General features: G+C 44.2%; 1 protein-coding gene across 13 annotated transcripts in view; it reads right to left on the bottom strand.

Annotated features, from left to right (window-relative positions):
• The window catches only part of SIPA1L1 (signal induced proliferation associated 1 like 1), a 362,796-nt gene that overhangs the window by 56,951 nt on the left and 291,820 nt on the right, over positions 1 to 14,025 (bottom strand). For all 13 annotated transcript variants that reach the window (XM_053889553.1, XM_053889555.1, XM_053889552.1 and 10 more), the window contains 3 exons: positions 10,053 to 10,626; positions 9,141 to 9,415; positions 1,193 to 1,462 (listed from right to left, as the gene is read on the bottom strand). In XM_053889553.1, coding sequence (XP_053745528.1) covers positions 1,193 to 1,462; positions 9,141 to 9,415; positions 10,053 to 10,626 — 1,119 coding nt within the window. The remainder of the gene's footprint in view (positions 1 to 1,192; positions 1,463 to 9,140; positions 9,416 to 10,052; positions 10,627 to 14,025) is intronic.

Genomic DNA, 14,025 nt, shown 5'->3' with positions numbered 1-14,025 from the left:
CTCACAGTTTGCGGGTTCGAACCCTGTGTCAGGCTCTGTGCTGACAGCTCGGAGCCTGGAGCCTGCTTCGGATTCTGTGTCTCCCTGTCTCTCTGTCCCTCCCCTGCTCATGCTCAATCTCTGACCCTCTCAAAAATAAATAAACATTAAAAAAAATTTTTAAAACAAACACACACAAAAACCCTCCAGCTTTTCTGCTCCCAACGTGAAACAATCTATGACTACGAAAGCATAGCTGGGGCCCATTTTCCTTGGCACTCTGTACCTGCTGGACCTGGTTTCCACTGCTTAGCTGAGCCAGACTCACGTTTTGGCTCCCACCTTCCTTCTGCCCCACACAGCTCCTAGAACAGACAGTTATCCCCAACTCTGGGGATTCCTGATCCCTCTCCAGTGTGGGGGTCACAAAAATATTCGGAGATATGATCAAGACAAGCAGAAGTGTTGAGGAGAGGGCAGGGAACAGAAAAAAGTTGGCTTCTTCTAGCGGGCGACTAACAGCTTACTGAATTAAAACGGTCTCCTTCATTAGCATAGGTAATGCACAGTGCTATTATTTAGAATGTTTACAATCTTTTTTTTTTTTTAATGTTTATTTATTTTGAGAGAGGGAGAGAGAGAATCTCAAGCACGCTCTACGCTGTCAGCACGGAACCCTGTGGGGGTTTGATATCACAAACTATGAGATCATGACTGGAGCCAATACCAAGAGTCGGACGCTTAACCGACTGAGTCACCCAAGTGCTACTAAAATTTTTACAATCTTCGTTAACAAAGTGACACAGACACCCAACCAAACACCTGCATTCTTTTGCTACTATCCTATCACTTCTCCCCAAGAGACAAAGACTATCGAAGATGACAATATGGTCAATGTCACCTCAATGTATCTGCCAAGTTCTAGCCCATCATAGCCATTAAGCGTGCAGTGATGGTTTCTGTTGCTATCACATGGAGATGAAAGGGCAAAGCACAAATACCATGACTCAGAGCTGAATGCTCTGCTGGAACGTATCCCCTTTCCCTCTCACGGCTTTGGAATGCTCCCATGCTTTGAAAGCCACTGGGGCATGCATCTGTTTCAATTCCTGATTTCTAGTAAACCATGGAAACACCTAAAGCTAGCGTCTGTGTGTCTGGTGCTCCTCAAATCTGGGGCAGACTCGGAGCAAACCTTTGAAGGTGCACTCACCGCCTCTCCAGGGGGCGCCCATCACTGGAGATGCTTCGAGGGATGTTGGCGGCTCTTTCTGGAGGAGCCATCTTCCCGTCTCCTTTGCCAGCATTCAGCCTTGAGGTCATGGGGCTCTGCACCTGGGAGGGGACTTGAGCTGAGTGAGGCCCCTTGTTGGCATTCCTCTGCCATTTGTTATTATTTCGGAAGGGAAACTTGAATTCGTATGAAACCCCTTCGTTCATTTTGTATTCCATCACTGGCATGCGGTACGTTTCAGAGCAACTCCTATTAGGGACACAGAAAGAAGAAAAATTAATATTGCTTCTTTTTGTGGGTGGAACCACACTGATTCTCATTAACAGTTGAAATGGATCAAACACTTCATTCTTTGTTTCAAACTGTCTTTTAATCATCGGGCCCTATAATTACCGTCCTTTCAAAAACCAGAACCCCAGGAAGTACCACACGAGTGTATTTTCCTTTGCTGCATCTCAACTATTGAGTCTGAGAAAGGGAGTCTTAAAAAAACAGCGAGACCCACAGTCACCGGGGTGAGTGGAGGGGGTAGGTTAAGGGCAGAGTCAGGACCACGGCCTGAGCAGGAAATGCAGCCAGGCGGGCATGACTGGGCCTCAGAGGAAAGAAGAAGCTTTGTGCACCCTTTATCAAGTGTCCTGAACTGGGGACCCAAAAAGGTATTGGATTTGTTGGGATCCTAGTAAGTGGGGTTACATTTTGAAATCCAAATTGAGAGCCAAATTTAGCTCAGAAGGAGGGGGAAAAAAAATCACCAGGGAACAAAGCATAATCTGAAATCGGACTCCCTGCCCAGCAACCCAAAAGCCAGAAATGTCCCATAACAGCACTGTCCCCAGATAGCAGCCTGAGTGAAATTAATGTCAGGCAAAAACGTCTTCTACTGCTTTAGCCCCTTTTTTGTGCTACCATCCCAACTGCCAAACCTTAGGAAATGTGGAACCCACTTTCCATTCCTTTTACCCAAACAGCCAAGGAAGGTTCAGTCCATTATTAATTTGATTGACAGACAAATTAACTGAAAAAAACCTATGCCCACTGAAGCATTAACTCAAACTGCGCATTTGAATTTCACTACTAAGTGAAAAAAATGACTTTTCTGCTTAAAGGAATTTCAGAGATTGAGAAGCAAGTGGGGAGCCTGGGAAAGGAAGGGTTAAGAGTGATTACAAAACATTTTAGAGAAAGAGGAGAGTCCGAGCAGTTCTGCCCACTAGAGACATAATGCGAGCTGGTAGCCACGTGAGAAAAGTAAAAGGGAACAGGTGAAATGAGTTTAATATTATATTTTTATTTAATCCAATGTATCTAAGATGCTATCATTTGAACATGTAATCAACAAATATTAAGAAATTAACAATGAGATATACATCCATCTAAATCTAGTGTGTATTTTACATGTTCAGCACTTCTCACTTTGGACTAGCCACGTTACAAGGGTCCCTTGGCCATAGGAGATGCGTGGCTCCTGACTGCATCACACGGGTCTGAAGGTTAGGTCTTGACTTGGGAAATGGGGTTGTATGGTGGGTGCATAAGCCAGTGGAAGGTGCTGCTCTCTTAGGACCTTGTCTGCATGTCTCAGGCATAATTTCTGGGTTTCTAACATGTACCCCACAATACTCCCTTCTCCCACGTCCCCACGAGAGACACAACTTTTGAGAAGGGCTGCCTCTTCCTTTTTTTTTTTTTTAATGTTTGTTTATTTTCAAAAGAGAGAGAGAGAGAGACATAGACAGAGACAGAGCATAAGCAGGGGAGGGGCAGAGAGAGAGGGAGACACAGAATTAGAAGCAGGCTCCAGGCTCCAAGCTGTCAGCACAGAGCCCAATGTGGGGTTCAAACCCATGAACTGTGACATCACGACCTGAGATGAAGTTGGACGTTTAACCGACTCAGCCACCCAAGCGCCCAAGAAGGGCTGCTTCTGAGGTGTGTGCATTTGCTGGGGTCCCTGCCTGCTCAGTCTCAGTCCACATCTCCAATCAGCAGCTTTTCTTACAGTTCTCTTACCAGTCCTCCCGACTCCCCAAAACTCTAAGTCAACCTTAATCTGACCCTCCACCCAAGGTTCCGCTGGACCCCTTAGAAGCTTTGACAGTGGCTTTCAAACTTTTTGGACCATGAGCCCAGTAACAAATGCATTTTACACTGTGATGCAGCACAACCCCCCTCCCCCCCACCACCACACACACACCCTTCCATTCTGCTGTAATCTGTGTTAATTCATTTCATTAAAGAAACACACTGAACGCAGCCTCCCAAATGGATTTCGTGATCTACTTAAGAGTTACAACCCGCAGTTCGCAAAACACTGCTTTACGGCACATTTGACATGACTTTTAGCAGTTAATGACTTCTTATGTAATAAACCTTTTCTCTGATAGGAGGGAATGTCACCTCAGGCTTTGACATAATTTCTAGCTTTGATTCTGATCTCTCTGACAAAAAGCTGCAATACTTTTCTGATTCTTAATAGAGGTATTACTGTAGTATGGTTTGAAATCTTCCATTTCTGACTAAATATGGCATATTATATCTCGTGCTCCGGTCTATAAATATAATGCAAGAATCCTGCAACTTGCAAAAGGGATATTAATAAAAATTGGCAATAACCCATGGGAAAATTTCCCTCCACTTCAAAATCAGGACTAGCTTTTGCTTCACCCCAGCAGTGGTCTGTTTAACTTGAAAACTCCATGGATCATATCACTCTATCATATATATAAAATATCCTTCTGTTGGGTGCCAACCACCAGCACATGCACAGAACATTACCACCGTGTGTCCTGAGCACTAGCGTTTCCAAAATTTTCCTGTAGGCCATGTTTTCCCTTCTCCATACCCTACCCACTAAGAGATTCTCTTGCTGAGTTTTTAAATTTCATGGCACTTCCTATGTACCTTTACAGGTACAGGCTGCTTCTCAAGTCCATATTGCATCATGGCTGATAATGATAGATAGGGATAATAGAAACAATAATAATGTACTATGAAATGGACAAGTTGCTTTCATCTTTTGGGCCTCAGCTTCTTTGGGAAACAAAAGGTTTGGAACTGGTCATCGCTAACTTCCTTCTAGTTCAAAAACTCTTTGAAATGGTCTCTTAAGCTACATGACATTTAACACTAAAACCAGTGAGAAGACTCCAAAGATTTTATCTTCTCTGTAGTCTATTTGGTTTCTACCACTCCTACTAACATATAGCTAGAAACCTTCTGCACAGTCGATAACAGAATGCGGTAGGATAAAGCCTAAGGAGGGAGAGAAGACTCATTCCCAGAAAACGAAAGACGACGGATTCACAGTGCTAAACCTCGACCAACTCGCCATGTCTAATCGCCTTCCAAGGTGAACAGACCACCCGCTAGCTTCCCATCACTTACTTATCTCTGCAAATACAAGAATGATACATGGAATCAAGAAGCGGGCAGTACACTGAAGACCAAAGATAAAGGCCAGCTTTTCGTGACCCACGTAAAAATTCACCAGGGGATTTTTATCATGTCATTCAGGTAAAGGTTGGTGTTGAGCAGTAACTAACACTGATCAGGGGCCAGCACTCATCTGGCTGCACTACAACAGTAGGTACCACCACTGTCCCTGTTTAGGAGCTGACGAAACAGAGGCCTGGAAAGAGTCATCTGCCCAAGGCTACACAGCCAGGAAGTGGCAGAGCCAGGATTTGAACTCAAGGATTAACCGCACGGGGGTCAGCCTTATTTTAATCACTAATTGAAGGCTACATCTACTTCTAGGCCCCAAACTTCTTCACTTCAAGTGACTACTGCATTTCACTCAGGGCACAGTCTGTGACAAACCTGTAAAAAGCTATGGGCCACAGGAAGTGCAATTTCAGTATTTCGGGGCTAAGAGACACATGGCAAGACGCTAAAACCCTGGTGATTGAAAAGCCACTCCTTCTCCCTACTTTTTCAGCCTCTTTATTCTTTCTTTCTCCCTTAGTTTCTGATTGCCCATCACTCTGTCCTTTTCCAACACTAAAAACACAGGTGGAAAAACCATCGTACAGCACACCCAACAGAGCATCACAACACTGGACTCTTGAATCAGCAGTCAGATGTCTTGAGGACAGCTAGGTCCCTAATAAGCCATGTGATTTTTGTTGGGGAAAAATACTTAACCTCTTTGCACCCAAGCTCTTTGCCTGAAAAATGGGAGATCTGAACCAGATGAACTCTCACAGCCTTTCTGGCTCCAAAGCAGTAAGCTTATGCATTTTGAAATACTTGTATTTTAAAATTGAGACAAAACTTTGTGATCCATTCTATTTAAAAGGTAATTTGGTCCTTTTATGTAACTTGTTTGTTTTTAGCTCTTCCTCCTGAATGGTCCTTGATTGCTTTCTTCAAAAGCTGTAGGCTAGCAGGCTTCAACAGAATAAAGGTCCACCACTCCCCCACAACACCACTCGGAACATCACAAATTTGGGTGCAACTGTTAATGGGGTGTTTTTCATCCTGCCAAGACGATGACTGCTGAGGATTCAGAGGTCACAGACACCAACAGATTAATGCTGGTCAGGTTCGGGTCCTGGCTCCAGCACTCCAGAGTCAGGATGGCTGGGGGTGAGGGCCAGGCCCCCCCCCACTCCCGCCATGTCTGACGGCTCACGCCCTGGGAAGCTTTCTGGTGGAGTCTGCAGGTAACCACCAAACCTCTTTTCCCAGCTGCCTGCAGCAGGCTATCTTGCTAGCGGGTCCTGCCTGACCACCTCCTCCTCATTGTTTTAATGGAAATGAAGACTTTTTTTTTTTAATGCGCAATACATAGTAGGAGCTCAGGAGTTTTGCTTTACTCCCCCTGTCCTTTCTTCTCTTAAAAAACCCCTTTAGTTTGAAAGCAATTCATAGAGGATCTGCCTATATCCTAAGAAGAAGGAAAAGAGCCCTATTTTACTTTTATTATTGGAGCTCCACTTTGCCGTTAAATTGTCTTTTTCATTAAAACAAAAAGACCTGCCTTTCACAGCTAAGGACTCTCCCATGTGAATACACACGGGTGATCGCCTATGACCCCTGAGCATCCTGGGGACGAGAAGCAGGCAGCTGAGGGGCAGCGGGGCACAGGGTGCCTGGGGGAGGCCTGTTTGTTCCGCCTCACGCTGGAGCTGCAGTAACAGCCGACAAAGGAGACAGTGACTAGTCAAGGAACAGAGTAATTAGTTGCTAGGAAAACAGCAGTGGGAGTGTGAAGTGTGGAGGAGAAGAGAAAAATGACAGAAGAGCATTATCTTACTTTGTTGAAAATTACAGCAAGGTGCTAATGCTTCAACTGTTCCTTTGAAGTTGCTTCTAAAGGAGGGAAGGGGAGAGTGGGCTTCCGGTCCTCCAAAGGCATGAATGGCGCCATTTCACACCTGCCCAGAAGGTGTGACTGTGGGTTTCCGGATGGAAACTGTAGTGAAAGGCACAGAGCATGCTTCCCAGGGAAGGGGTTCTGCGGTGGGGGTGGTGGCGGGGGGGGGGGGGGGGGGGGTGGTGGGGGGTGCGCTGATCTCTCATCCCAGCATCCCCATCCCACACCCTCAGGGGGGTAGGTTCCTAGCACCTCTCTGTCAAGTGATGCCCGCTCTACTGGCTAGGAGAGTGGCAATGAGTGACTGAGCAGCAGTGCTGAAGATTAAGACAAACACGGCTCATTCATTCAGGGGTGTGCGGAGCCGGTCTGTCCTGGCTTGCGAGAGCAGACTGTGAGCATCCGCCCCCACTCTGCCTTCAGTGGGTTCGTGCTGGTAGCTTGAAATCAACCAGAGGCAGTATTTACACCATGGGAATCAGCAAATGCTACAAATCAAGGTTCCTGTCCTCAACAGAAAGCGAATGTACCAGCAGATCCCTGCTGATACTGGTGTGTAAAAACCAGATCTGTGCCCCAAGCATACAGAGTAGTAGTTAAGAGCTTGGATTCTGAAGTGAAACTTAAAGTTGCCAGACGAGCTTGGAAAGTTAGTAACCTCTCTGAGTCTTGGTTTCCTTTAAATAGGAATGATATTGATATTATGACCTCATAAAGTAGTTATAGGGATTAAATGCACTAATCCATGTAAAAGTGTTTTTTCTAGGATCTGGCAAATTAAATTGTCAACACATTTTTTAGTTGTTTTTAGCAACACACCACAGAAGACCTATCTAGCTTAGTATACTGCTGTAGATAAACCATCTCCTACCACAGGCCTATCTCTCCAGGGCCAGGCCTTCTGACCCATCCTTTCAGTAACCACCAACCACAATTCAAAGTCAGCAATGTTGCCCATTCCACCCAGTTCATCACATACACTCACGTACACCTATTTCCCTGCCCGCCCCCCCCAACTGGGGAGCCCAGAAGCCAGGGGAAAGGCCTCTGAACAGAAGGATGACGCCACACCATTTACAGACTCATTCTGAGAACATCAGTCCTCAGACCAGCATCTTTAACTGTACTATAGGTATTTAAGGTTGACAAGTTACAAAGCTTAGTTATCGTCTCCAGTTTATAGCTGCCTGTTTAGAAGCAATCAAGTAGACAGTGTGAAGGAGAGACCAAGGGACAGAAGACAGAGCGACCAGAGGAGAAGTACGGAGTAGCTGGAGAGCCTGTAAGGACCTAGCAAGCACTTCCGTCCACCTCCAGAGTCATTCCTGAATCCCAGTTCAGCAAAATGCTTAACAGTGATGATGATGTGCTTGAGAAACCCAGAGAAGACCGGGTTAACTAAGGCAGGGCACGTGTTTCAGAATAACCCCCCTTCCCCCAAAGAGCTAAAATACAAAGTTCTGGATATTTTGGTTTCCAGAGAAATCCAGTCATCCAAAAGGGAGCATTTCTTAAAGGTATTAGACAAAGACAGCTCACCGTATTCTGACACAGGCACTTAGGCTCTGGGCCATCTAGGCAGTAAGCAGGATTCAGAAATACTACCCTGAGTGTGGTCTGGTCTGCAACACTTGATTTGAAGAATGGAAGTACATTCAGGTTGTCATTGCTGCTTACTTTTTAAAAGACACAACCCATAATAACTGTTTACATATTCTGCCATCTCTTGTTCATGAATCTTTGAGAGGACAGGTCACGTTTTGGGGGGGGAATGTTAAGGATATTGTCTTGGCTTTAGAAGGCCTAAGAATTAATTGCCAAAGCTTAAGAGAAACTCTTAGAAAATAATGGGCTGAAAGCAAATTAACAGATTGAAAAAAACTAGTGAAAATAACATGGACATGCCCAAAGGAGAAAAGAAACAGTTGATTAAATTTTTTCCATCAAGAAACCTCCCTAGAGACCGAGAAATTAAATTTTCAAGAATGCTGCTGGCTGGGCAGGAACTGGGAGGGGCGGGGAGCTCCTGGGCTTCCCTCTGTGAAAGGCCGGGAACCAAACTGCCAAAGCATCACGAGCAGCACCAGCTCGTTTGAAGCCGATTCCCGACACACAGATGCAGTTGAGCAAACACCTGCTAAGTCACGTCGAGGGTTCCAGGCTGAGACAGCAGGGGTCAAAATGGCATTCCGAAGTTTGGACAGAAAGAAGAATGAGAGTGTCATGGAACATAAAGCAAAAAAGCCTGACAGTCTGTGTTGCTCAGGGTCTTCTAATAATAAGTGCTCAATGCTTCTCAGCTACTGGTGCAAGATGTTTAAGACGGGTATTACCAGACTTCTCTATCTGTAATGGCAACTTTCTAAATCCACAGATGTAAATCCTGGGAATGGTCCAAGTTAGTCACTCTTCCCAGCTGCTGCTGACACATGCTGAAAGGGAGCTATGTCCCGAGTCAGACTTTCCACGGACGGAACTTTGAGCGCTGCGTGTAACCCGGCACGCTTCGCGGCAGCCTCCTCCCCCACCCGGTAGGAGATGATGTTCTACGTGGTGCACAAACCCGGCCTTGGATTCCCAGGTTCACAGCCGCCAACGCAGACCTACCTCCGTGGGGTGCAGTCGTCATGCGGGGGGATGATGACAACCTTCACCGTGACAGATGTCCTCAGGAGATCAATCATCTGCTCGTGGCTCAGGGTGGCCACCGCCACCTTGCAGATCTCCACCAGCCGGCTGCCCTGCCTGAGCCCTGCCTGCCAGGCGTAGCCATAGGGCTCCACGTCGGCCACGATGCCCTCGTAGTTGACATGGAAGCCAAGCTGGCCCAGCCCGTTCCTTCGCAGAGTCATCTCCACCGATTCACAACCTTTTGACACAAACTGGACAAGGAAACAAAAGGTATAATGGTTTAGCGCCGTAGGGGGTTAAGTGGTGGACAGGGAACTTGGAAAACACTGCAAGCAGGGTAATTCTGAATACGCCGCTGCCGGCTGAGGAGCGGTGTGGTTACTTCCCCTTCACTAACCTCCATTCATTAGGCCAGAAAGAACATACTTGTTGCATCCAAAGCACTCAATGACTTCACTCAACTTACAAGGAAACCCTCTCACAGAGACCTACGGGGAGCTGGCAGCCAAGAGGGACCGTATTCTGCCACTCACTTCGCCCTTAAGAAATTCACGGCAGCACAGACACTCAATCGAACAATTCTTCTCGACGGCTAAAGCAGACTGGCTGGGCTACGTCGCCAGCCACCAGGGCAGTGGGACCAGGTCACACGCAAATGGTTTCCAACACAAACGCACAGCAAATGTGTCTTCTCCCACTGGTTCTACTTTTCCTTCTGAAAAAGGAGGGAAACCAAGTGTGACATAAACTCTGGGTTGCTTCAGATCACCAGGGAATTTTCAGAGGAGCTAATGAAATAGCACCCACTAGGGCAACTTGGTTCTAGTCTATACTGAAAGCTTTATGAGAGGGACATTGAATGTAAGTCAATGGAAGGAAAACACTCACCTGCAACCTCTTTACAATCTCCTTGATATCCTCGTTATTAATTAAACTCTCCACCGAAACACATTCTCCTCGCTCATAGAAGATTTTGAGGCTGGTGTCAGTCGAGGTCCACCCTATCACATCTCTGCAGGAACAGTTGAAAACCACGCTCTTTGTTTCCTGCTCGATGAGGACGATGAATTCGTTGGAGACCCCCAACAGACAGTCTATTTCCATAGCTGTGTTGTAGTCTTTGGCCCGGACGGCCCACACAATGGCCCCCATGCTACTGAGTTCAGCTCCCGGATATGGCTTAGACTTCTCCTTCTTCTTGGAGGCCAGAGAGATGAATGGGAACTTGCCAGATGGGTCAATTGGGGTGTTGGTGACATTCTTTTCTGCCAGATCTTTCAGGTATTCCTGGCGGGTCCGAGTTGCCATGGCCCGAAACTTCTCTGATTTATGAGCAGCGTTTTCTGCGTTAATCACTTTGGCCAAAAGGAAGTCCCTGAACACATTTGACTTAGGGAAAGTGACCCCTTTGGGGATGGGAGGTCCAAAGGAAGGCACGTCTCTGGACCTGGTGACAGCCACACTAAGAGACAAAGCAAAGGTGAGAGAGGAGCGTCAGTTTCCTGAGCCTTGCGGCACGAGAATAAAATACACTTTCTCAAAGACAAAGACATCCCTCAGGAGGAAACTGTCACTGCCCAACAAGAAACAGTACATACTTCTATTTAACAGGAACACACCTTTCCATTCAACCACATTTAGGATTTAGGATTTAGAGAACGTAAACTTTTCTGGTGGCCAAAAAACCCCAAAAGGCTTACAGTAAAAAAATATTTCACTAACAGATAGTAAACCAAACATAACTCCATGAAAAAAAAGTTCATTGTAATATTCTACCTTTAAATACCTACTGATCATTTCCAAGCAGGGGTTATTATAATCAGCGTAACCTTTCACAACAGGCATAGATTTTGTAAAAACACAAATGTGGTCTCCATTTTAGACGTGATGCCTATATATGTGGACAGCTTATAATGAAAAATATCCAAAGATGCAGGACATAAAAAAAATGGATTAAATTGAAAAAAATTCAACAAACATTACTTGTTGACCTAGGCAACCAGACCAAAAAGCATAATTTTAAAATGAAAATTGAAATTTCAGTAAGTATTAAAATGATTATGATTTTTACAGTAATAGCAACCATGTTTTAAAATTGTATTTTGGGGGCACTTGGGTGGCTCAGTCCATTACGTGTCCAACCTTGGCTCAGGTCAAGATCTCACGGCTCTCAGGTTCGAGCCCCGCATCGGACTCTGTGCTGACAGCTCAGAGCCTTGAGCCTGCTTCATATTCTGTGTCTCCCTCTCTGTCTGCCCCTCCCCGCTGCTTGCATTGTCTGTCTGTGTCTGTCTCTGTCTCTCTCTCAAAAATAAACATTAAAGAACTTTTTTCTTAAAATTGTATTTTAAGCTGAGCTATTCTTTGGTCCACTTTCTCTACATTTGGTATTTGATTCTGATAATTTATTTGTGAGGAAAATATTTTCCTTTTCCTCCTCCTTTTAGGCAAGATCAATTTGAGAAATCCTGCCCCAATCACTTCTTCTGCATAATACTGCTAAAATTGGGCCTAAGATAAGGACCATATGAGCATCTGTAATAATCTATTATTTTTAATTTCAAAAGAAAAAAAATCATGTTTTTCCTAAAACAGTAACAACAGAAGTTAAATGGAAACAAAAAGGTTCTGTGTTTTCTACTGTGTTCTCACGGATCTCATTCTAGGACCTTAGCAAAGTCTGAGAGGCCTGGAAATGATGATTCTAACAGAGCAAACATCTCTCTTTTCAAATTACCTAATTATTTAAAAGTGAGTCCATATGCAATTGTACCAACTATTAGGGCAGCAATACAAAATGCTTTTTCTGCAATTCCAAAATGGAAGAGTCATAATCAGAGAGTGTACATCTTTCAAAGTAAATTGAAGAACTCTGGTTCCATTACTATTTTTGTTTTGTTTTAAGAAGGGTTTACTTTAACATATTTAGCTTTGTGTTTCAAAAAATGATTATTTCTTGTGACAACAGGAGAAATAAATAAAAATCAGGAACCTCAGGACAGAAGGTACCTATTTTGTCTGAAGATGCCATGGAATGCCCTATTTGTTGGTTTTCATAAATGTACGTATTTATTTATTTATTTATTTATTTATTTATTTATTTATTATTTTAAAGGACCATTTAGTTCACTTCATGACAAAGAAAGCTGGCAAGCAACACTCCCTTTTCTAACTGGAGAAGGGAATCCGCAGAACCTCCATATGCATTTTAGCCTAATTAGACCAGTCTTAGAAAGGCAATTTTTCTCATCTATTGTGAACTGTCTGGCTTCAATGCTGACAGCTGTATAATTTTAATTTGATCATTTTTTTCAAAAGTCAAGCGAAAGATGCTAAAATCCAGATATGCTAGCTTTTCTAAGAGGAATCCTGTAAGGATCCAGAAATACTCATTTTTAAATCGGCAATTTCTTCTCTTGTTAATTTCACTTCAAATTGTCACTCTTTCTCAAGAAGCAGCTGTGGTTTTCTCTTAAATAAGGAGAGGAAAATGCTTATCAGGGGGCACCAATATGAGCACCATCCATCCATTTGCCCCTTAAACTTACTTAAGGTTTTTTACAGATCTACTTATTAACTGTTAGAACTTTAGACAAACATATACTGAAAACCCAGTGATAATTAGAAGCCTCTAGAATGAACTATGAGGGAAAGAACTGAATCTTGAACATATAATTATCGATGAATCATCATGGTAGGGAGGTAAATGATATAGGAGCTAAGATCAGCTTTGCATCATTAGAAACAGAACACTTATGGAAGATAAGGAAGATGATACCCTGGGATGCTTTTTTCAAACAAAGGGTTTCATTTTGGGTTCATCTAACTTCAAGGTTTTCTACAAGGTTAAAAGCTCATTAATTTAGATGCCACAGATTCTGAACTCCTGATAATAAGGCCTGCTTTAAGCTCAGCCGAAAGTATTTTTGCCTCTAAGAAGCCTTTCTAGAACTTCAGTTTGCTATATATAGATGCTTAAGATGTATTAATTATAAATGGTTCTTGCTATTTTTAAAAGCAGATTCCAAAGGGCTTCTGCTTGGACACTCGTTAGCCTCATAGGCAATACTCTGTCTCCTCAGAAATAATACATTCTTTACAATCACAACCATGCCTTATGTGATCAGCAGTATTGAGGACTAGGATGTTCTACTCAGGAGGGTTACCCAGCAGCCAGAAGTTCAGAGGCTGAAGCAATTAGGGAAAGGTAGCACTGGAAGAGAACACAGAGAATTCAGTGTTCCTTGAACTGTCAATAAAATCTTGAGTTTCATCTTAAAATTCATCTTGAACCTGCATTCTGCTGAGGAGTATCTGCGTCCGTTTTAACACAGAAACATGCTGTCCCTCAAACCCTGGGAGTATGACCGAAGGACCAGGAAGGTGTCCTGAGTTTTACTGATGTTTGGCCTATCCTTGAACCTCTATTTGAGCTGCTGCTATGAATTCTTCACCTCTCCAGGAAACAGGCTGTGAGTAGTAAAGTGATGTGCCCAGAGCCTCTCACAGAGAGCCAGGACTGGAATTCGAACTTCTGGATGGCCAGCAGCGTGCTCTATGACAAGACCATACTATTCCCCCTGAAGGAACGTTTTTAAACCTTGCACTCTTGAGGCACTTGCAAAAGGGACCATCCGTCCACAAGAGTCACACTATGGAAGAGACCACCATTAGGCTGGGCTTCATAGCATTTGCTGGCATCAAAGACCCTGGATAAAGTAGCAGATCTTGACACCCAAAGCCAATTTCAAGATGATACATAGGAATGTTCCAGAGAAGTCTGAACAGAAGTCTCAATGGAAAAAAAGTGAGAAGACAACAATGCCTGAATTTCTGAAGCACCGTGGAAATTCCAATAAAC

This window comes from Panthera pardus, unplaced genomic scaffold (assembly GCF_024362965.1).
Source record: "Panthera pardus isolate Hobbes unplaced genomic scaffold, ASM2436296v1 HiC_scaffold_24, whole genome shotgun sequence".
In the NCBI taxonomy this organism is placed as follows: domain Eukaryota; kingdom Metazoa; phylum Chordata; class Mammalia; order Carnivora; family Felidae; genus Panthera; species Panthera pardus.
This window is presented reverse-complemented; position numbering and strand designations above follow the sequence as displayed.